The sequence below is a fragment of the Hippoglossus stenolepis genome, chromosome 5 (assembly GCF_022539355.2).
Source record: "Hippoglossus stenolepis isolate QCI-W04-F060 chromosome 5, HSTE1.2, whole genome shotgun sequence".
NCBI lineage: Eukaryota > Metazoa > Chordata > Actinopteri > Pleuronectiformes > Pleuronectidae > Hippoglossus > Hippoglossus stenolepis.
Window position 1 is genome coordinate 2509825 of NC_061487.1, and position 22501 is coordinate 2532325.

General features: G+C 40.2%; 1 protein-coding gene across 2 annotated transcripts in view; it reads left to right on the forward strand.

Annotated features, from left to right (window-relative positions):
• Positions 1-20787, forward strand: part of ankrd27 (ankyrin repeat domain 27 (VPS9 domain)) — a 38158-nt gene extending 17371 nt beyond the window's left edge. The window contains exons 8-28 of one of the 2 annotated variants that reach the window (XM_035156293.2): positions 785-861; positions 1736-1857; positions 2887-2965; positions 3508-3640; positions 3765-3857; positions 4137-4258; positions 4751-4833; positions 4962-5077; positions 6945-7037; positions 7661-7858; positions 9046-9105; positions 10195-10311; positions 10471-10515; positions 10614-10730; positions 11307-11501; positions 13245-13364; positions 14197-14370; positions 15099-15192; positions 15386-15464; positions 15552-15615; positions 16720-20787. In XM_035156293.2, the coding sequence (XP_035012184.2) occupies positions 785-861; positions 1736-1857; positions 2887-2965; positions 3508-3640; positions 3765-3857; positions 4137-4258; positions 4751-4833; positions 4962-5077; positions 6945-7037; positions 7661-7858; positions 9046-9105; positions 10195-10311; positions 10471-10515; positions 10614-10730; positions 11307-11501; positions 13245-13364; positions 14197-14370; positions 15099-15192; positions 15386-15464; positions 15552-15615; positions 16720-17334 (2796 nt within the window). In that variant the 3' untranslated portion in view covers positions 17335-20787. Of the gene's footprint in view, positions 1-784; positions 862-1735; positions 1858-2886; positions 2966-3507; positions 3641-3764; positions 3858-4136; positions 4259-4750; positions 4834-4961; positions 5078-6944; positions 7038-7660; positions 7859-9045; positions 9106-10194; positions 10312-10470; positions 10516-10613; positions 10731-11306; positions 11502-13244; positions 13365-14196; positions 14371-15098; positions 15193-15385; positions 15465-15551; positions 15616-16716 lie in introns of both variants that reach the window. The other variant, XM_035156292.2, reaches the window with a different exon arrangement.
• Positions 20788-22501: the final 1714 nt, after the last annotated feature.

Consider the following 22501-nt stretch of genomic DNA (forward strand, 5'->3'; position numbering starts at 1 on the left):
GTCACATCTCTGCTTCTAGAACACCAGAATGTGTCCTAAAGTGGCAATGTGGAAGCTTTGTTTGGTTCAGTGTAAAACAGGAATGGGGGCATAATGAGGGGTCTCCCTGACAGCAATATAACTAGATCTCAGTTTGAAAAGGGCTAATCAGACCATTGGTTACAGTTTCATTAGGTTATGTATGCTTCCTCTTTGACTCTCTTTTAATTTAATCTGATAGAAATGTCCTGTTGAGATGAATCAAAGATGATTCATGTTTTTCATGTCAATGTAATGGCAGCGTCAGTAATGTTAGAATTGTACCAAACCATTGTGAAAAAGGGAACTCAAGGCAAAGATTTGGGTTTACCAGTCGATTTTTGTTCCAACCCTCACCTATGGTTACAAGCTCTGGGTAGTGACCTAAAGAGTGAGGTTGTAGATACAAGCGGCTGAAATAAGCTATCTATGTAGGTAGGGTGAGGAGCTCGGACATCCGGAGGGAGCTCAGAGTTGAGACACTGCTCTTTTGTTTCGAAAAGGGCCAGTTGAGGTGGTTCAGGGATCATATCAGGATACCTCTTGGGCACCTTCTATTGGAGGTTTTCCAAGGACATCCAACTGGGAGGACAACCTGGGGTAGATCCTGAAGCCGTTTGAGGGACTGAATATTCCATCTGCCGAGGGAACACCTCAGGATCTCCTAGGAGGAGCTTGAAAGTGTAGCTGAGGAGAGAAACAGTGGATGGATAGATGGCATTGGTAACAGAACTGTTCTCATGTTTGTTCTGCTGCTCATCAACAGGATGCTGCCTTCAACAAAACCACCAGGAGTCTGCAAGAGCTGCAGCAGAAAGAGCTGGGAGTCAAACCTGAGTTCAGGTCAGTTCAACATGTTGCAGCAGCCGGAGCACTGCTAAGTGTGCAGCAGGAGCACAATAGATGCATCTTTCATTCATCTCCCAGGCACAAAAGATAGCATGTAGTCTCCTTGTTTTTGTTCATGTTTGATTGTGTGTGTGTGTGTGGTGCATTCGGGAAGACCCAGATATTTGTGCATCAGCCAAACAACAGTGCAGCTAGCAGCTGGGTCCTTCTGTGCCAAATCGTCACACTTTTGAGAAACCTAACACTTCTAGCCCTGTTTTAGTTTGGAAATTCAAGGGCAGCATTTTAGACTGAAAGGCCAGAAACGGAAATGTTTGGAAACAATGACCTAGACTCAAACAACTGCTTGCTGAAAACAACTGGCATTAGCCTTGGCTACCAGTGTAGAACACAACATGGATAATTAACAACAAGCGTTACTGACCCTGTTGTATTTACTAACAGCTGTAGAGCAGTTAAATTCTGCATTTAACAACCATACAACTGTTTACATGTGAAGGAGACAAGCATTTATTCGAGTAATCAACAACAATTCTGCAACTTGCATCCAAATGCTTCCTGTGCACATTGGCACGCTCATGTCTAGTGTACTTGAGTGGTCACTTGATATACGTTTTCAGGTGTGTTTGTATGGACAGGGAATAAAACTGATACAGAGCCAAAACACGCGTGGGGACAGAGATCGTTTAAGTTTGAAAGTGATGTTTTCGAACATAAATGTAGTATTACGGATGTAGCCTTAATGTGGTTTTCTTGAATCCCACAGTTTCTCTAACTGGTTAATTTACATTTTTTTCCTCTCTGTTTCAAGTGTTTTAAGCTCCTGTCTACCACTGCTGTAACCTGTGCTCCTCTTGTGTTCCTGTAGTATAAACCTGTCCCGGGCAAAGAGAGAGCTGAGTCAGCTCAACCAGCATACCTCTCCACTCCTCAAACTGCTGTGCCTGCGCAGAGTCACTGTGACCGCTACCCAGACACCCAAACACACAGGTACACAGTGTGGGTGTGTTTGTTTATGTGTGTCAATCAATCAAATTTACTTATTCATCAAATTTTAGATAAACTTTATTGATAGATATTTGACTTCCACAAAGAATTAAACTTGATCAGATGCAAAACGGATGCTTTTTTTCAGACTAATGCTCAAATCAAGAGCTCCCATGGATCATAGATGTAAGAATATGTAATCGCAGTTAAAGTTTGAGACACTGTGCAGTGCTAGGTTTAATTGACAGTCATGAACACATACATTTCTCTTCACACTCTCCCCCATTTCTTCCTGTTTTCTTTCCTCTTCACTGTTGCCAAGTGTTTGCTAATCTTAAAACCTTTGTCTTTTATATTGTAAGGTCTCACCCTCACTCTGTAAAGTGCTTTGATATAATGTGTTTTGCACTATACAAATTAAACTGAATTGAATTTCCTAAAAACAACTTGAGATCTTAAAATGTAATATAACTTTGAATTTGTTCCTTCAAACTAAATTACATTTATTTCTATTAGCCTGAAAGAGATACTCATCTGCTTCACCTTATCTCCATCATATATCTACTGTTATTAATACAGATTTAATTAGTTACGACTATCAACGTTTCCCTGCTGATTTACCTAATCAAAGATTAATATTTGGTAACATCAATATGTAAGCTGGTCTTCTCTCTGGACAGGCCTACAGAACTCCTGCCTGGTCTGTGAGTGCCCGCTCACTGTCTGTAATCAGATCAGCACATGGGACAGTGCATGCTCTGTCAGACTCTAATGTGTTTGTCCAGTTTGCTTTGGAAATCCAAGCTTATTGGCCAACAACAACCCCACTGTCGTTCTGTAGCATGGTACGATCCACTCCTAATTAATGTTTGTCAAGTGGCCAATTTAGTCATTTGGCCTGGACAGAGGGAGAGGCTCTTGGGCAGCGTGAGGACGACACAGCAGGATGAATGGAGGGAAAATGAGGTGTAAAATGACTGTTGCTTTGTTTTTAGCATTTCACTTGACAGAATGTGTGGTTTCCCCCTGCAGTCAGCATTGAGGCCGTAAGTGCAGATGACCTGCTCTCTGTCATCCTCTACCTGCTGGTGAAGACGGAAATCCCCAACTGGTGAGCTGTGGGGAGGAGTCACTGGCCTTGTGGCTGGTTGGGAAAAAAATACAAAGACTGGTTTGTGTGGACTTTCAGGAGGTTCAACTGAAATATAATATAAAATACGAAGATGGAAATGATTTTTCACCAGTGGTTCCATAGGGGTCAGGACCCCCTGGAGGGCTGTGAGACACCAAAGAGGGGTTGCAAGATGATTTCCAGAAGTGGAAATAGCCAATTTTAGCCATTATTGTAACATTAAATGTATATAATAGTTGTTAAATTTGAAATGAAGCCATTTAAGCCATTTTCTGTCCCAAATTCCTAATAGTCCCCCAAATGACCTCTGAAGGGATTATGACAGAGTAGTGACAGCACAAGTTGTAGCAGATCAATTTACCGCAGCACAGGAAACATGTTGTTTCATCAATATCATTGATGTGCTTCAACCACCTCCAGGGATGACTACTTAGTGAATGCACTGTCCATCTGATTAACAGATACAGGTGGAGCGAGTGTTTCCCAGTAGCTGTGTATGTTAACGTGTTTTTTGTTTGCAGGATGGCCAACCTGAGCTACATCAGGAACTTCTGCTTCAGCCACTCCAGTAAAGATGAGCTCAGCTACTGTCTGAGCACCTTTGAGGCTGCAGTGGAGTACATCAACCTGGGGAAGCTGCAGGACACACACTCTGTAAGACACACACACACCTCTCTCTTACACACACACACACACACACAGAGTTGTAATCGATCATCAGTGATGTATCTCAGCAGTATTTGATGTTAAAGATGCTTTGTTGGTTCTGTTCCCCCAGGGTTCAGGTGAACTGAACGACAAGGCGTTGTTCAAAGAGAGGATGAGGTCCTTGTCTCAAAGCACCACCACACCCATCCACTGTCTGTTTGAGGTAAGCTGCACCACCACTCTGTACTCAGCAGCTACAATGTCCCACCAGACACTCATTGGTTTACCACACAATGTTTTCAGGTTGTCTCAAGGTGCTAGAATTGTAGGTCATTAACAGTAAATCACCAATTTACAGTAACAAGGAAATGAGTATTAACTTATTGTGTGTGTGTGTGTGTGTGTGTGTGTGTGTGTGTGTGTGTGTGTGTGTGTGTGTGTGTGTGTGTGTGTGTGTGTGTGTGTGTGTGTGTGTGTGTGTGTGTGTGTGTGTGTGATGTAGCACATAGCGAGTGGAAATGAGGCTGAGGTTGAACGTCTGCTGAGTGAAGGAGAGAGCGACGAGGACGTTAGGATGTGTCACCCCCTCTGTTCCTGTGACCTCTGCGACCTCCAGCTGTCCGGGTCAGCATCCAGACACACTACTCATCCATCATGACTAAACGCTCTTACACTAACTTAAACCAAATTCTATTGAACACCACCCAAAATGTCATCACATGGTTTAAAAGTGAATGTGGCTTGTCAGCAGTAAAAGAAAAAAAACAAAGCTGTGTCCTGATTTCACTTCCCTCTTCAACCCCCCCACACACACACACACAGTCAGGGTATCTGGTTCATTTAGCTTCCATTCACAGGGTATTCACACCAGCGCCAGCATATTTCCTGTGGCCGTAAACTGTTGGAAATCATTTACAGATTAAGAGATGTGAGGAACATTTGAAAGTTTCTGTCATCAGAACCTTTACAAAGATAGCTTATTTGTTAAAGATCCGATCTTTATATAACACCCATGTCTTTAACTGAGATCAGTCAGTTTCTTGCCTCTTGACTTTTAGTGTGCTCTGTATTTTATTACTGCTGTAACTGACTCTGGCTTTTGGCATCCGGTTGCAGGCGACTGAATGATCCGTCCATCATCACACCGTTTTCCAGAGATGATCGAGGTTACACTCCTCTGCACGCTGCGGCTATCTGTGGTGAGCAGCTGCTAACATATAGAGGGATAAAACACGAGCTTTGATACCTTTAACAGAGGGAGAGCCCTAATGTACATGAAAACTGATTAACTAACTTCACTCTATCTGTGTATGCATGTGTACAACAGGTCAGGCTCAGCTAATCGACCTGCTGGTGTTTAAAGGAGCGACAGTCAATGCCACAGACTACCACGCCCTCACACCGCTGCACCTGGCCTGCCAACGGGGATACCAGGGAGTCACGGTGAATACACTCACACGCAAACCTACAGTACACTGGGTGTATGGGTGTGCTTGTACCTATATATTTGAGGGACCATTTTGAGCGTAGACCTTACGGATTGAGTACGTTTTTGTAAAGTGAGGCAATTTTGGCTGGTCCTCACGTATTCACAGGCTTGTTTGAGGGTTAAGACTTTTTAGGTTTTAGGCTTAGAATTAGTTGTAGGTTAGGGTTAGGGTAAGAGTTAGGGTTAGGCATTTAGTTGTGAAGGTTAAGGTAAGGGGCTGGCAAATGCAATTTGCCTACGGGTGTCCTCATTAAGATCGAGGTACAAGAATATGAGAATGTGAGACATTCAGAACTTTATGTTCATAAGATCCATCTGCTGATGTGAACCAGGCCTTACAAAAATATTACCACTCACAAATATTACCCAATTGTTGACACACTGACCAATCTGTCTCAATCAGACTGATCAATGACAGCACCAGGAGAAGCCCCGCCCACTGTCAGGCAGAATAGTTGACACTCAGTAGATACCGCTTTTGCTCTGCATGTTCACGCGACAAGCAGGCAGCTTTAAGCAGGCAGACAGACCTCAGCTTAACACCAGCCCTGCTCTGTAAGAGTGTGTCCTTCCCCTGAGACTGATCAGCTCCTAAAGTTAATCATCTGGAGGTACCCTTCACACTCAACAATCAGCTTGACTCTCTACATCATTAGCAAAAATGTTTTGTAGACCGATGAAACTAATTGTTTGCGAAGAACTTGCAGCACTATGCTGTAAAAAGGGGAACAGCATACAAACATGACGTCATCCCAACAGGGAAGACTTAGTGTCTCTTACAGGATAATGTCACAGTGTTTGTCTGCATCTAATCATCCGTAAAAGCTGCTGATAAAGCAGCACAACGGCTCTAAACATGAAAGTAAATCTGCTTCAGAATGACTTCAGAGAAAGCCTGATGGAACAATGATCCAAGCAGCTCTAGAGATTTTTTTGCTTTATATTATATTCCTTCCTTTATTCAAGAGTGTGATCTTTCAGGTTATTAACAGAACTTATTTCACGTTCAGATTTTGTAATGCTCGCACTCAAATATACCCTGCTTGTGCTTAGATTGCCTGTGCTCCAGCTTCAGCTCTTCTCCTTGCACTCAAGCTGCTTCTGTGCATGCGTGAAACATCTGCTCTCAGATCTCTCCACTGCTCTCGCATTTTTGTGCAACAAGTCTGTCAACATTCCCTAACCAATAGAAAGCCAGGTGTATTGTTGACAAGAGTAATTGTCCCGTCCGAAAGGTAATAGAGTGGAGTGGGGAATAGAATAATAACTATAGTAGAGTATACAGTAACAAATATTTGTATAAAATTTAATATAAGCACATTATAACAAATATGTATTACTCAAACAACACTAATAGTTATAAGAGTTGAACAGAGCACAGTACTGTGGGATTGTATAACTAAATAATAAGATAATTGAATATACAGTAATGAACTAGAATGTTATGGTTCAACATTGTACAGTAAAAATGATTACAATAATAATCATTTGAATAGTCCAAACTTAATTTTAATCAAAGTATATTGCAACTGTACTGCTACATAAACCGTATGTATTGAGAGGGAGCTGTGATGAGTCAGCGTCAGTTTGGTCTGAAAAAATCTGGTGGTGAGGGTTTATAAAGAAGTGAGGCATCAGGAATGTGTTTAATGAAACAACAATCAATAAAAATTTTACCTTTTTGGAGCTGTCCATCAACCTGCAGTGCTAAATCAGTGTGTTAGGAAAGATGAATAAAGAGGCGCTGGGATTATTGATAGAAAACAAAATAATACTATAATATAGATATGATCCATGAATGATGTACTCTCTGTCCTGTAGCTGCTGCTGCTGCACTACAAGGCCAATCCAGACGCTCAGGACAACAACGGCAACACACCGCTGCACCTCGCCTGCATGTATGGACACGAGGACGTAAGTCGAACACTGAGGATCTGTTCATCACAGCCACTCGTTCTGCACACTACTATAATTTGAATTATCCATCAGTCCAGTGGTTCCCAACCTTTAATATGACCCCTAAATGCAAAGCAGTAAGTGCAAGCTATCTCTCAATATAAACTGTTAGCAGTTCATTATTTGATATGCCTAAAGAGGTAAAACTGTAAAGTATTTAACGAACAAAGATTTAAGATATTTTATTAGTATTCTATCTCGCTAATAGACAGATAATTCACAGAGACACAAAATTAGTCCGCAGAAATTTTTTTAAATCAACAATTTATTCAACACACTTATTTAAATAGCCTAATATTTGCTATTAGCTGCTTGTCTCCTACAAATTTTGACCAGTTGTCACAAATTTTGACCAGTTGTTAAAGAATAACTGATTAGATTTCAGTGGTCAAAGGTTTAAAGTCAGTTATCTCATGTTAATCTGGAAAAACAATTATGTAGACTGAAGCTGCACTGGTTGGCGAAGGTATAGAACCACAATGCTTTATTTTCAGCAATTCATCAAAATCACTGATCAACTTAATACCTGGTAGTGAAAATGATTGTGATGGTCGTTTGTGCTCTGTGTTGTGTGTGTAAAGTGTGTGAAGGCCTTGGTGTACTACGACCTCCAAACGTGCCGCCTGGACCTGCAGAACGAAAAAGGTGACACAGCGCTGCACATGGCGGCTCGATGGGGCTACGAGGGAATCATCCAGGTGCTGCTGGAGAACGGAGCGAGTACCAACGTCCCTAACAAGAGCAAGGATTCGCCACTGCAGTGTGCACTCAACACCAAGGTCAGCAACACACATGGAGAAGAGACGAACCAGATTAACACATTAAGAAATGTTCTGTACGTCTGTTGAATATACAAAACTTTCCAAAGTGTTCAGTGTTGAGCCAAGTGAAAACTTGCGTCTTGCATCTCCCTGAGGCTTCAGTTTAAGCCATTGTCCTCTTACATTTCAGAAGTATTGGTTCTCTGGGCTCAGGTTTGTCAAACTTTGACAAAAGTTTCTTTCATTATTTTAAGCTTTTCCATGTTCCCAATCCCATTTCACCCCTTGGCCCTACCCCTTAGCCCTTCCCCTTCGTTTTGCGCATTCCCGTGTAGGGGTAGGCTGTCCTTATACCTGTTGGGACGAAGGGGTAGGGCTAAGGGTTAGGGCTTTATAGCCCTCCAAACGGAGATTTTTCCGAACCTCACTTCAAACCTAGGGGTATGGAGAGAGACCCACAAATGTAGCAATTTCTCCAATTGATAAGGATTATAAAATTACGATAATGATTGTAATATCTTAGTTTAATATAATTTCAATGAATTATGGTAATTTATTTCACAACAACCTTAAAAAATAAAGATTGCGAGCGTGCTAGCATTACCATGCTAGCGATCTTTATTTTGCATGATAATCCCCTATTTTCACATAATTTCATGTCACCATGATTACATTTACACCTAGTATTTATCAGTGACTCCAGTGTCCACATTGAGATCTTATTGAGAACTGATCACTCTGTCCAGCTCATGTTACATCCTCCTCGATCTTCATGTAAATCGGGATTTCGTGCTTTTCAATTGGTCTTGTCTACTCTCCATTGACATGTGTATAGAAGAACACAAGGACTGCTTACTGGCTAATGGCTGCTAGCTGTGTTAGCCTGCGTAGCTGCTGCTACCTCAAATTTGAATATTAGTTCTGCTTACGTAGTTGTTATATGGGGATGAACAACACAACTGCACTACACTTGTGTTCAATTTGGTCATTATGTGTCCCTGACCACAGCCAAATAGATCACAATCTGTCTTAATGTGGTCAAGCTATCTGATTGCTATCAGATCACCCTAACACATTTTATTGCGGGTGTATACTGGGTGTAAGAATCACAGGAATCTGACCTCAGCTAATCTTATTATTGCTTAAACACCTTACTGTCACTAATGTGTGTGTGTGTGTTCGTGTTCATTCTTATTTTCCTGTAGATCCTCGCTTTGTTGCAGTTAAGTCAGAACGGCCATCATCGCAGACGCAGCCGAATTGATGTGAGTCTGAACTACTCACGTGTCTTCATCAAGCAACATGTAAACGTGAGAGGTCGGGGGGGGGTCACAGAATCCAAACCTGATAAGCAACAAATATTAATTAGACTGAAAAAAAAGCACTCTAAGTGCCAGAGAGAAAAAAATTACAATCTATTTTTGATTCAGTCTAGAATGAGATTAGAAATTCACAACCATTTTTTAACTCCATTTGCTTTCTGCAAAACAAATTTCTTCCATGAGTCATGAAGTTTTCCCCTGCGACATCTTCTACTTGAAGGGTGTTTTCAGTTCCACCACACGTTTCAGAAACAAAGCTCAATGAAGCAAGCAGCAGCAGTCTGCTTTCAGAGGGCTAAAATACTTCAGGTATTTTCATGCCAACATGAGGGAGGTGCAGCATTGTTGTTTTCTCACAACAACGATGACCCGTTGAAATATTGGTTGCTGTAATCAGTGGTAGAATAAAGTCTTTTACTTGTTTTCTGCACTAGTATTTTTTATACGTCAAGTGACATTTTTCTTACTTCTAGGGCCGCAATGCCCCTTCATTTTTTGTCTTAGTTTAAAATACACATAATATATAACATGATTCTTGGGTTGATTTACACATAGAAGTAGTTTAAATATATATTAAATATATAAATATTTATGTTTGTAGGAAATAACTTTTTTAGGATTGAAATACATCAACAGTAAAATGCTGCTAATACTGTACACGAATATATCAGTAATAATTCCATATGACAACAGTGATCAGGGCCATTGTACTGATGAAACTGTAGTACCTGTGATATTAATTTGTCAAATTTTACACAAAGTAGTAAAATATAATTCACTGGTTGTAATTTATGACTTGAAAAGGGGCAGGATCAGATACAGCAAAGTAACATACAAACTGGAACACTCTGTGTTTATGTGACCAAGGTACAAGTTAAAATGTACAAATGCACCAGTCAGCATTACTCTACACAAAACACAAGCTTAATTCAGATCCTTACTCTTCAAGAAGGTTTTTTAATTTGAACATCTACCTTGATAAGTTTTAATATTTCCCTTTGTCCATCCTCCTCTACCTCCTCTTTATCACAGTCTCCCAGTCGCTCCCCTCTGGCCTCAGATTGCAGCAGCCGTCGCTCCTCAGTCTCCAGCACCTCCTCTCTTGGGTCCGAGGCCAAACCGGAGGGAGAACGGGTCCGACACAGAGAGGTAACGGGGGAAAATGCTGATAGTACAGGAGACACTCCTAACACACCCATCTCACCTCAACATCATCCACTGATCAGACACCACAAACTAAAGATCAACAACTAGGAAGCGACACAATTAAAAAAACTAGACAATAATGATGATGATGCTCTTTGGCAGGTGGAGAAGCTGCTGCGTGCTGTGGCAGATGGTGATGTGGAGATGGTGAGGGCAAAGTTAAACAGCAGCGGTCAACATCCCATTACTACCTGAACACCATGTTCTGTTGACGTCATCTGAGTGTGTGTGTGTGTCTGTTTCAGGTGCGTTACCTGTTGGAGTGGATGGATGAGGAAGAGGAAGATGAAGAAGAGCTCCGGTCTGAGGCGCTGCTCTGCCATCCGCTTTGTCAGTGTCCAAACTGTGCCCCCACTCAGAAGGTGTGACAGCTCATCAGGCAGTAACATAATATTCCCATATACTCACAGTTGTAAGAAGTACACAAGGGTTTAATAAACTCCATTATGCAGTTGTAAGCAGATCAAAGTGTTAATTAATGTATTTGTCAGTATCAGTTATTTGAACCGTACAATTCATCATAAAATGCAACAAAATACTTGACATGAAAGCAAAGAATTATAAAATATACAGTACAACAAAGAATTAAAGATAAATGTAATAAAATATAATGAATATAGTAAGATAAAACATTGATTATATTTTGTTATTCCTTTTTTTGTTTTTTTATCATGTATATTGGACTATTATTTTATTTTGATATATAATGTGCTTATTCTGTATTTGGCTGCTGTAACAGTAGAGGTTGTTATAAACCCCTTATTAAACCTTTACATACTAGTTATAAATGCTTCATGTGAGAGCTAAAGTAAAGCAATAACAAACTGGTCTGTTTGCAACCAAAAGGACACAAAACATGACTTCAGTCCTTATGATGTGTCCTGCTTCTTTGCATTGGCTGAACAAATCTGACCCTCTGTCCTCCTTGTGTCTTGCAGCTGTCTGTTCTGCAGGCTGGAGCGCTCGGTGTTAACAGCTGTAATGCTGAAGGCTTCACGCCACTCCATGTTGCCGCCCTGCACGGCCATTCGGCACTGGCTGCCCAACTGATCCGCCACGGGGCCAACGTCAACACCCGCACGAACCAGAACGCCACGCCGCTTCACCTGGCCACCCAAAACAGCCACGTCCAGGTAGGGGTGGGAAGTGGTTGACTAAAGGAGCGATGCTGTTTCACAGTGTCCAAACTGTTTCTGATGTTTCTATTATTTATTTTGTGCCATCAGGTTTATTTTTTTGTAAAAGTAGTGTATGCACTGCAGAGATTTTACAATTCAAACTGCCACATTAAAATGCTTGTGTAACAATATAGCATGTTAGATAGCTCAGGGAGTTTGATGTGTTCTGTGAAGTAAGGTCTGTTGATCTCAAAAACTATTTGGATGCAAGAGAAGATGTGTATGGAAATGTCAATGTCATTTTATATCACAGGGATACTTCCTTTAAATCACTTCTGTAAAGTTTGGGTAACTAGTCCCATGCTTTTGTTTGGTATTTTGTTCTTATATCAGTGTGAACTCTCTGGTTTTAATAAGTGCTATGTGATATATATATATATATATATATATATATATATAACAATAGTTACAATAATAATAATAATAATTATTATATAATAATTATAACCACAAATGTGTGTTTTGACTCATGCAGCACATTTTTATCACATTGATGCAAAAGTATATTCTAAAGTATATACTATACAATATATTTGCATGAAGAATTTCACTTCATAGTGGCCTCCTACAAGCACTGATGTTAAAGTTAATGCTATTGTAGCTCTAAATATAAATAATCTCTGGCAGTAGATGAATTTATCTTCTGTATCAACATTCACTGTCCTGTTGGTTAACTTTTAAAGATAGAAATCCAGAAATCAGTTACATGTTACTCATTACCCTGCTAAAATCAGTCAACAGTTCTATAATCAATGTGTTCTTATTTTGGTTTTTAACTTAATCTCATTGTTATATGAAATCTTGAAGAAAATCTGTGGAAATGTGGATGCAGGCTCAACCTCAGTGTTTTGTATGGCAGCAGGTTTCCTGCAGCAGCTCACAGTGCTGTGTTACTCTGTTGTTTCACCCGAGTGATAAAAAGTGTTGGTATGTAGAAGTAGGTCAGCCACCACTCTGATCATTTCTCTGGAATAAGGAAGTCTGGTTCATTGGTTTTGTCAGGTTCTGTGGCACCACCGTCTGGTGAACAGTTGGCATTGCGCACACACACACACACACACACACTGCCCCTGTTCAGGTCTGGTATTAGCACCTGTTTCAGGTGTTCAGATCACAAGTGGACAGCTGTCACAGTCTGACTGTTCACACCCAGGATTAGAACATGTCTCCACACAATTTCTGTTCACAAAGTCCAAACTATGTTGTTTTTAGTCAGTCTGACTATACAGATGTGTCTCAATGTGTCTTACGTGAGTTCACACCTTTATGTAGCGCTGTCCACTTGTTCATAACAGGTCTGAATGGGGTCATACACACACAGAAGTTTATTTACCACACATAATATCTGTCCACCCTGAATACTCACTAGAGCATCCAAATTTGGACTATTCACTGTAAATCCACTGTATTTATACAGCTGTTCTAGTCTGATCAACCACTCAAAGAGCTTTACAGAACAAGTCGGGCTCACCCATTCACACACATTCACACTGCACTTCTATGCGCATCATCTTTGCTATCACACCACTTTTGCAAAGTCAGTTAATTGAGCTCAGTTTGTTATATAATATCTTAAAGACAATATTTGATGCCTCATCAATGTCAATTTGCTTCAGGGCTTCTGTTCCCCTGCAGTGAAGGATTTTGTATCAACATGACGAAGTGACTGAGTGTGTTTTGTGTCCTTCATGTGTGTAGGTGGTGAGGTTCCTGCTTGAGTGCAATGCCAAACTGAATAAAAAGGATCACTATGGCAACACACCTCTGATACTTGCCTGTCTCTGTGGAAACCTGGAGACAGTCACTACCCTCTTACAGGTAAACACACTGTGGCTGCAGTTCAACACATATGAATTAAAACCATTTTCACTTTGACTTAAACACCATGACTGCAACTGTATTGGGTTGGAGCCATCAACATTGTTGTAGCACTTTCAACAAGTCAAGTCTGAATTAAATGCTGCCAGAATGACGTAAAAGCTGTGAGAGAGGTCAGAAAGAGAAAGATGCTACAGAGCTTCTTCATCTCCTATGCAGAAGGAAAACCATTAAGATGAGCAGAATGTTCTTAGAGCAGATCCGTCAATAAAAAGTATTGTTCCCTGGCAGCATGACGGAGACAAAAGGAAAAAAATCTGTGTACAACTGCAGGAATAATCCGACCAATAGGCTCCTTTTTTTTTATATGTTTCAATGAATAATGCCACGAGGAACATTAATGTTTAAAATCACCATTGTCTGAATGACGCAGCAAACAAACTGATGAAACCAGCAATCTTACATATTCCACACAGTGACTGTAAATAAAGATGAACAACATACCTCCTCTTCCTCCCACTGTACAAAGTTGAAACCAAAATGTCTCTGATAGAGGTGCCAGGCCATCTTATGTTGGTGACATCGTTTGGGGAACAGAGTCTTTTCAGTAGTGATCGTGGTGTGGAGCCTAAGTATCAAGGTCCCACCCATGCATTCGCTCGTCCAATTGCGAGTCAATCTCAAGTGTCAATCATGAAATTTCACCCTGTTCTTATAGCATCAAACAACTTATTACAACCAAACTTATCAGACAATGAACACTCAAACAAACATCAGTGTAGGAACTTCTAGAAGATGCCTTTTCTAAGAGATGTAAAATGTATCTGTGCAGAGTAACGCCCTGGTGAACGTAGCAAACCTTCAGGGGAACACGGCTCTCCATGAGGCGGTGCGGGCCGGAAACCAGGCACTGGTGGAGCTGCTGCTGAGGAGTGGAGCCTCACCCGGCCTCAGAAACAAGAGGCAGAGGACGCCACTGGACTGCGCCTACGAACTGGGTGGAAAGGTGGTCCTGCAAACACTGTGTATATATATATATATATATTAGGGATGCACCGATATGGAATTTCTTGACCGATACCGATATTTAAAACAACAATCTAGCCGATAGCCGATACCGATACCGATATTTGTTTATTACTTGAATAATATGAAAAACAGAAAAAGTGACAAGTGTAACTTTAGATGCCATGTTGAAATCCTTGGTGGTATTACCCCCTCTTGAAATGTCGGCTGAACATGTCTTGCAAATTGCTAAACGGTGATCTTTCTCTGAGACTGAAGAAATCCCACACAGCCGACGCTGCCGACATTGTCTCTGCTGTTTGTTATACACTAATGTATATCTGCCAATAGATCCTCCCTAGATTGTACACACTGGACCCACTAGACTATTTTAAATTAAGACACAGTGTTATTGTACTGTGGTAGCACACATCCACGTTCCACTGTGCTGTCAGTTTAAATTATACACCAACCGGCTAAACTCAATCGATGTTTACACCGGCTGTAGTGATGATACCATAACTTACTGTATGTAAGGTGTCTTTAAAATAATATTCCTGTATATGTCACATCAGAATGTTATTGTCAGTTGTGATTTGATTTTCTACCGGTCAACAGGATTAAAGCTCAACTGTCAATTAAAGTGGTTGGTGGAGCAATGTACAAATAACCTGAAGCAGGATTAGAAAGATTGACAGCAGTAACACTGATTCCTCTTCTCCTCTGCAGAACACTGAGATCCTGAGAGCTCTGCAGAAGGCGTCTGGACTTTCCCCTGATGATGAACCCATCAAACTCCTCTCTGTGCCCAAAGGAGCTCTTGGTAATAGTAGCAGCATTGATCATTTCTAAACTGCCACGAATCCTCTTTGATGAGAAGACACCTTTTACTTAAAGCTTTTAGAACAAGGCTATCAATCTGTACTTGAGATGTTCTTCTCATTTCAGGTGTTTTTGTCAGTTACTGTGTCAGTAGTTAATCAGGATATGATCTCTCTCTGTTGTCACCACTACAGCTCATTCATTTGTGCAGCGTCTCAGGCTGCAGGATCACTCCAATGGCAGGAGACAGAAACTGGCTCAGTCCATCAGCAGGTAGACGGCCTTGTTTATCTAGAGTTCTATAGACTTTGCTTGTTTAAAAGTCATTTTTAAACTTTGTTTTAATGTCCTTTAACTCAGGATGCAGCAGATGAAGAAAGGTTCCTCTGGTTCTCCCCCCAGGTGTTCACCAACCCTGAACCAGGTATTATACTGTGCACATTCTCACTGTTGCACTCCTTATGTGAGCATGTATTAGCCACAACAAGGCAAGGAGGCCAAGTCCACCTATTTAGTCCATAGTGAAATACCTCAACAACAAATGGATAGATTTCCATTTAATGTTTACAGACATTCATGGTCTCCAGAGGATGGAAACTAGTGACTGACCACTTAAGTTTTCATTCACCAGTTTCTGCTTCACTTAATTATACCAAAGCTCTCAGAATACTGACATGTCATCCTCAGCTGTACACTTGAAATGAATGCTCTTATAGATTCTTAAAATAGTATAGTAACATGGCTAGTATTTTAAATAGCTTTCTTTCAAATTGGTGAGATTTCCCTTAATTCACTTTCTGTCTTTACAAAAAGAAAATGTAGTGAGAGTCTGTTAAAATTTGACTTTTATACTAATTGAAACAATAAATGAGACTTTCTCGTCTGTGTGGCGGTGAAACATCACACATGTTTCTGGGCAATAGATCCACCATTCTGAGATATTTATCATATTTATAGTATTTTGAATACATCTCAGAAATCATGAAAAATTATACAGATTTTATGTCAAATACATGCATATATATTCAGAATAAAATTAAATATATGATTATCAACAATGGAGAATGTTCATGTGTACATTTTTTTCACAAAAAAAGCAAACATGGTTGAGCATGTTCTTAGACAGTACCTTACAGTTGAGAGTTGGAGTGGCATCTGTCCATCCAATACCTATACCACTTATATGCATATTCTTTTGAGGGTCATGGGGGGACTGGAGCCGATCCCAGCTGACATTGGGCAAGAGGTGGGGTACATCGGTAATCTGTTTAGTATTGATTATTTATTCTGCCAATGTATGTGAACACAATTTGCTGTGTTTACATACGGCTGTGCACACAGCAACTTAATCACCTGCACTCAAATAACACACACCTTCTTATTCTGCTCTCTTTTTATGATGTATGTTATTTTGCACTGTTTTCTGCCCTTTGGTCAGTGAGGAATGACATTTAGCTCAGCTGTATTCTAGGTATGAGGATGAATGACAGTAACAGTAAAACAGTTGAACCTTATTTCTTCACAGAAGAATCCAGACAGGAGAAGGTTGAGGCGAGGGGAGACAGTGGAGGGCAGCAGTCCATCAGGAAGCTGCGACCCCGGGCCCCGGCGGGGAGAGCGGCCCCTGGGACGCTGTCACACCCTGGACTCTGGAGAAACCACAATAAAGCGGCTGGTGTCTTTTCCAACTTGCAATGCATCTGACTGTTCCCAGAAAGAGAGCAGTCAGACTGACGACACACACACCCCCAGAACCACTGAGGACACTCTGTCAGCAGGTGTTCACACGTCCAGAGACACAGATGAAGCTCACTCCACTGATGTCTCGAGCTGTAGCACCGGTAGCGAGACCTCCCCATCCCCGCCATCCAACACGTCATCACATGCCGATTATTTGTTTGAAGCCCCTCCCACACACATCCTCACTAACCTCTCTGCTTCACATGAGTCAGAGGAGCCGTCTCACGCCAACAGCCAAAGCCTCCAGCCTATAAACGGAACATTAGTGGAGCCATGTGACGACCAAACTCGGCCTTGTATCGACACAGAGCCCTTGACTTCAGAAGGCAAAGATGGAAACTCTAATCCCACCCACCACGCTGACCACCACCCCCCCATCCAACAGTCAAATGGATTCAACTAAAAGCTTTCTACAGCTTTTACTTCACAGGAACAACACGGGATAAAGAGTTCACTCATATTAGAAAGAACCTATGTGATCACTTACTGTAGTTGTATTGCAGGTTCAAATTTCTGCCTCCACTCCAGTACAATAGAGATGAATGGAGTTAACTTGTATGACTACAATTGTTCTCTTCTTTTCATTTATTCAGTCAAAAAACAGCAGTGTAATAAAATAATAACACAGTGCCGCGTTGATGTGGGCGTGAGACAATGATCCATGAAGTCAGTTAATCAGACACAACACTGCACACAGGTTCAGAACTTTATGGTCAGGTTATTCAATGCTATCACAGCAGCAATAACTTTATCCCTGTCTCCACTGCAGCGCTGTCAACTGCAAAGTTACAACATCATACATCAGGGTTTAGCACTTGCACCTTCTCAATTGTGTTGTATTAAAATAAAAAAACAGCCTTCACAGTAAGATCTGGGGCTTCTCCAGTGAAGAAACCACAACACTGTTTGCAGAAAGAGATGTTGTTTCTATCCACTTCCACTGTGCAGAGGTGGAGGCAGAAATTTCAGAGACTGACTCAAAAAGTGGATGAACCAAATACCTGTTTCTGCATGGAAGGTAAAGTGAAACTATTTTTTGTAATTTGGGATAACTGCTCCTTTAAAGTCACAATGAAGTGTAAAAGGTGTGTAGTGGTTTCCGTTCCACATTTCTGACAGCACACACAAATCCACCGATTCCCTCCCTGTCGTTTTTAAACTTGAGAAATTCTTGGATTTGAAGGAGCTGTCATGACGAACACATTTCAGGAGTTAATTTTTATATGTATGAGTAGATGCACTAAAATGCACTAATCTTTTCCATCCTAACAAACATCCTGTTGACTTACTTTTCTTAATTGAAAAACATCCACAACACAACCGAATACAGATAAAACATGTTTAGGACCTGACGTTTTTCACATTGTTGTGTCCTGATTGTCTTTAACAATGCAAACACTGTTCTAAATTAACTGGGCTGAATGATTCCCTTCATTGAATCCAGCCTCAACATGATTTTTCCATAGCTAATATGGATTTAAAAGATTCTGCTCAAGTATCATTTCATTGTGACTTGAGCAGTGATACTAACAGAGCTGAGGATCCCCCTCCTCCCTTGTCTACCCTGAAGCAGCTTCTCTATCTCCCCCTCCTCTCCTGAGTGTGAAGCACTTTCTTCTACTTCTAGGCTAAACAAAAAGAAAAAGGGATGCAAACTGATGTTGTTTTAGTTTGATACTGTTTGAATGTTGTTGCTTTTGCTTTATGTAAAGCCATTAGAGTGCAGCTCTAATCTGAACTTTGTTTTACTTGAACGTTAGACATTGGATTGATTACAGGGTTGAATTTGATTTACAGTTTGAGTGGTTCTCTCTTTTTTTCCCTCCCATTTAACATCGTACTTCTCCATGTACTGTTTCATTGTTTGGATACATTTACATTTTATTTATGACTGTGTTGTCGGGAGGGTGTTGTGTGTTCAGAGAGGTTCGACTTCTCCTGAACGTGAGAATGTGTTTTCTTCCCAGACATGGATAAAGTTGAAGGATCACACCTCTGGCTCTGCATGTTTTTCATCCATTCACTACAAATCCATCACTGTTGATGATTTTCCAAATCGTATCGTCAGATTTTCAGTTAATTTCAGCCACTTCAGTTTGATTCTTGAAACTTGCTGCCAATAGTCAGACGCACGTTTATTTGTTTTTAACTGTCACTGCATTGCAATGTGTAGTAATTTTACAGATACAGTATATTCAGTATACTATATGTGTATATGCATATGTCTTTTCACATTGAACCTATTATATATTATGTCAATACATATATGTGGTACAGTTTAGGTAGAATATGAAAAGAATGCTCAACAATAATAATAATAGATATAGTTATATATCACTTTTAAAACATATGTTTAAGTTGCTGTACCCAGCGACCCAAAAGTCATTTAAATTCAGTGAAGCTGCACCACAAACTCTAAATATGCCTGATTTGTTTCATCAACATTCAGGCATTATTCTCTGGGTAACTGGTGAGAATGTTAAAAAAATCCATCCCTTTGTCTGGATCCACTCTAAAAGATCCTTGGCCCATGTCCCATCCCTCCACCAAGTTTTGTGGAAATCAGTTGTGTAGCTGTTGTGTAATCCTGCTGATTAACAAACAAACAAACCAACAAACAAGTTGGCAGGTAACCATCACCACTGCCTGCTCCTGACAACAAACAGGGTACACAAAGCACCTTTAACCACAGAAATGTGTTGATATAATCCTCATTCAACTTGATGAATAGAATCTGAGCCCCCTACTACTCTATATTGTCGGTTCATGCAGGAAAATGTCATCCACAGGTAAAAACGATTTTCATCTACGATTGTGAATTTTTCCTATCCGACTATCAGATAAACAAGACTGCAGAGGTTGTGATGGGAAAACATAAGTGTTTGGGAAAACTAACTAAAATCAGAACTTAGTAAATTGGCAGCTATGATGTGTATGTACAGCAGCTTTATCCACTTAATAACTGCTCATTAGACTTCATCAAGACTGTGTGGGTGTATTTAAAAGGTCTGATTGAAGTTTTTATGCACTTTTAATTCAATGAGAAATAAAGTGACTGATCTATTATGTTGTCAAAAATCAGCTAATTTTTGTAAATAACTAGGAAAAGTTCAAGTTTACATTTGTGAATTGTTCAGTAATGTATGCAAGTGTAACATTTTATATTTCACTAGAGGTTTTCACATCATGATATAATACTGTTAAAAACAAACTCTTCTCTGTATTTATTCAGTATTGATGTTTTTACCCATCTCAAGTCCGTTTCAAGTCACTGCAGCTCGGTTGTACAATACACTGGAATGAAATTAAACCAATGACTGCCCGCGAAGAGACGGAACTAACAACAGATGGTATGAGTTTGAAAAGTAACCAGCGGTGATGTGAAACATAGAGGAACCAAATAAAACATGCACAACCAGCAGGTTGCTCCTATAACATAAGTATTCATATACATAACCATTTCAAGACAACTGTATTACAGTATAATGAAGTCACAGGGCAGTGCTGTATAACTGTCCCCTTCAGTGTGACTGGTCACATTAATGTCCTCTTCACACACCTCACTTATCTGACTGGATGTATTTGATTGCAAACAGTTTGAGTGAGGGTGATGCTCACTGCCTCCGTTCCCTCTGTGACTGTTCACCAGGTTTACACGGTGCTCTCCCTCTGTCTGTGTTTAGCCTGTCACACACACGCAGCATCTTTTTGTTTCAAATTTCAAACCCAGCGATGAGTCTTAATCATTTTTGTATGTGTTTTTATTTTCAGGTTTGGATGTTTAAAGATGATGTGAATGTGCCTTATTTAATTCACTCCCAAATAACCAATAATAAACCTGTAATTTGAACTATGATTTAGACTAATTCTGCATTTTTTCTGAGCGGTTTAATTTTTTACTGAAACTTACAAGTACATTCTATTATTGTTTTGGAACCATATCTGTTATGGTTAAATACTTGGAAGCACTGATATTAGTTCTTTTTTTCATTTTCTCTGTATTTTGGAGAGATTTAACAAGTACAAGAATTAAATATCTTGCAAAAGTTCACATCAGTTCAAGTCGCATCATGTTTTCCTGTGACACATTAGACTGCACTACTAAACACTGACTTCACAATGAGCTGTGTGGGTGCAGCATAGTTTTACACACAAACGTATACAATTTTACTCATTTAATATGGAAGGTCCCTTTTGGAAGCGTTTGTGTAGCTTTTGAACATATGATCACATGAACTGTTGAAAACTGCATTTTCTTCTCAGCACATCAAGGAACACAAACTCTCCCATGTGGCTCCTTCTGAAGTTTCGACAGTTATTTTTCCCATCAAATTGTTTTGGGGTAGATTTCCCTCACTCTTAACTGTTGAGGGTTAAGGGCAGAGGTTGTTGAACCTTGTTAAGCATAATGAGACAAATACAAAAATATGATTGATTGATTCCATCTGTGTTGGCTCAATGTTCAGTCTTGACTTTGGAGACAGTTGAGAACATAGTTTAATCACAAGGCTCATTCAGTTAAAGGACACAGTGAAGGGCTGTACAAATAAAGAGTGAGCTCTTATTAACTCAAAGGTTTTTTCGAAGCTGCAGAATCAAGAGTAGCCTGACTGGTCTTTAGCATATAGCATCAAACCTTTGACGTTATTAACAGAACAGTCATTTAATTCATAAAAAGTCAAATCAATACTGAAGGAAAGAGTCATTTCTAGATTAAGTCTGCCAGTAGCTGATATAATAAAGTACATTCTTTTCTCCTGACTAACTACATTTTCATATTTAGTGGATTCTAGCATTTATTAGTCATTATATAATGTAAGTATTTAAGTTTTATGTCACAGGGTTAATAGAAACGAGTGTCAAATTACCACAGGGATTGAAAATCAAGTCCTACTGACACAGAGATAATACTTCACAAAAATAGAGGAGGGACATGTCTGAGAATTCCATACAAAACAATGTACATTTAGCATGGGAAGTACTGGTGTACCTAGTGTGAAGTACCTGCAACAGTACAATACTGCTGAAACACCAATAACTCAATGTAGGAAAGGTCCTTTGTCAGACCTTTTTTTAAAATACTGTCGCTTGTGTAGGATTTTGAATCCAGGGCTTTTAGATGTGATGGAATATTTAGTAAATGTGGTATTGGTACTTTTACTCCAGTAACTGATCTGGGTTTTTATTTGAACAGTGTTTATACTAAATGAAGATAATTCTCTCTGGGTTCGTGCAGAGGTCTGGTTGTTGATGTATTTAACTCAGACAGAAAGGGGCCTGGTTATTAAAGGCTGAGAAGCTTTCATTAGAAGTGCTGGCTATCTGAAACCTGGAGGGAAACACTTCCTCCAAACACAAACGGGACGGAATGGAAGGAAGGGCAGAAAATACATGACTAAATATGAGATGAGTCCGAGCAGAAAAATAATTTCAAAAATGTTAAATATCTCTCTAAAGTGCGTCAAACACAGGTCTTAGTGAAATAAAAGAAGAACCCGTTATTTCTCCCCACCCTTGGCGGAAGAAGAACGGGAGCTACCCTGCCTCTTATTGGCTCACCCTGATTCTAT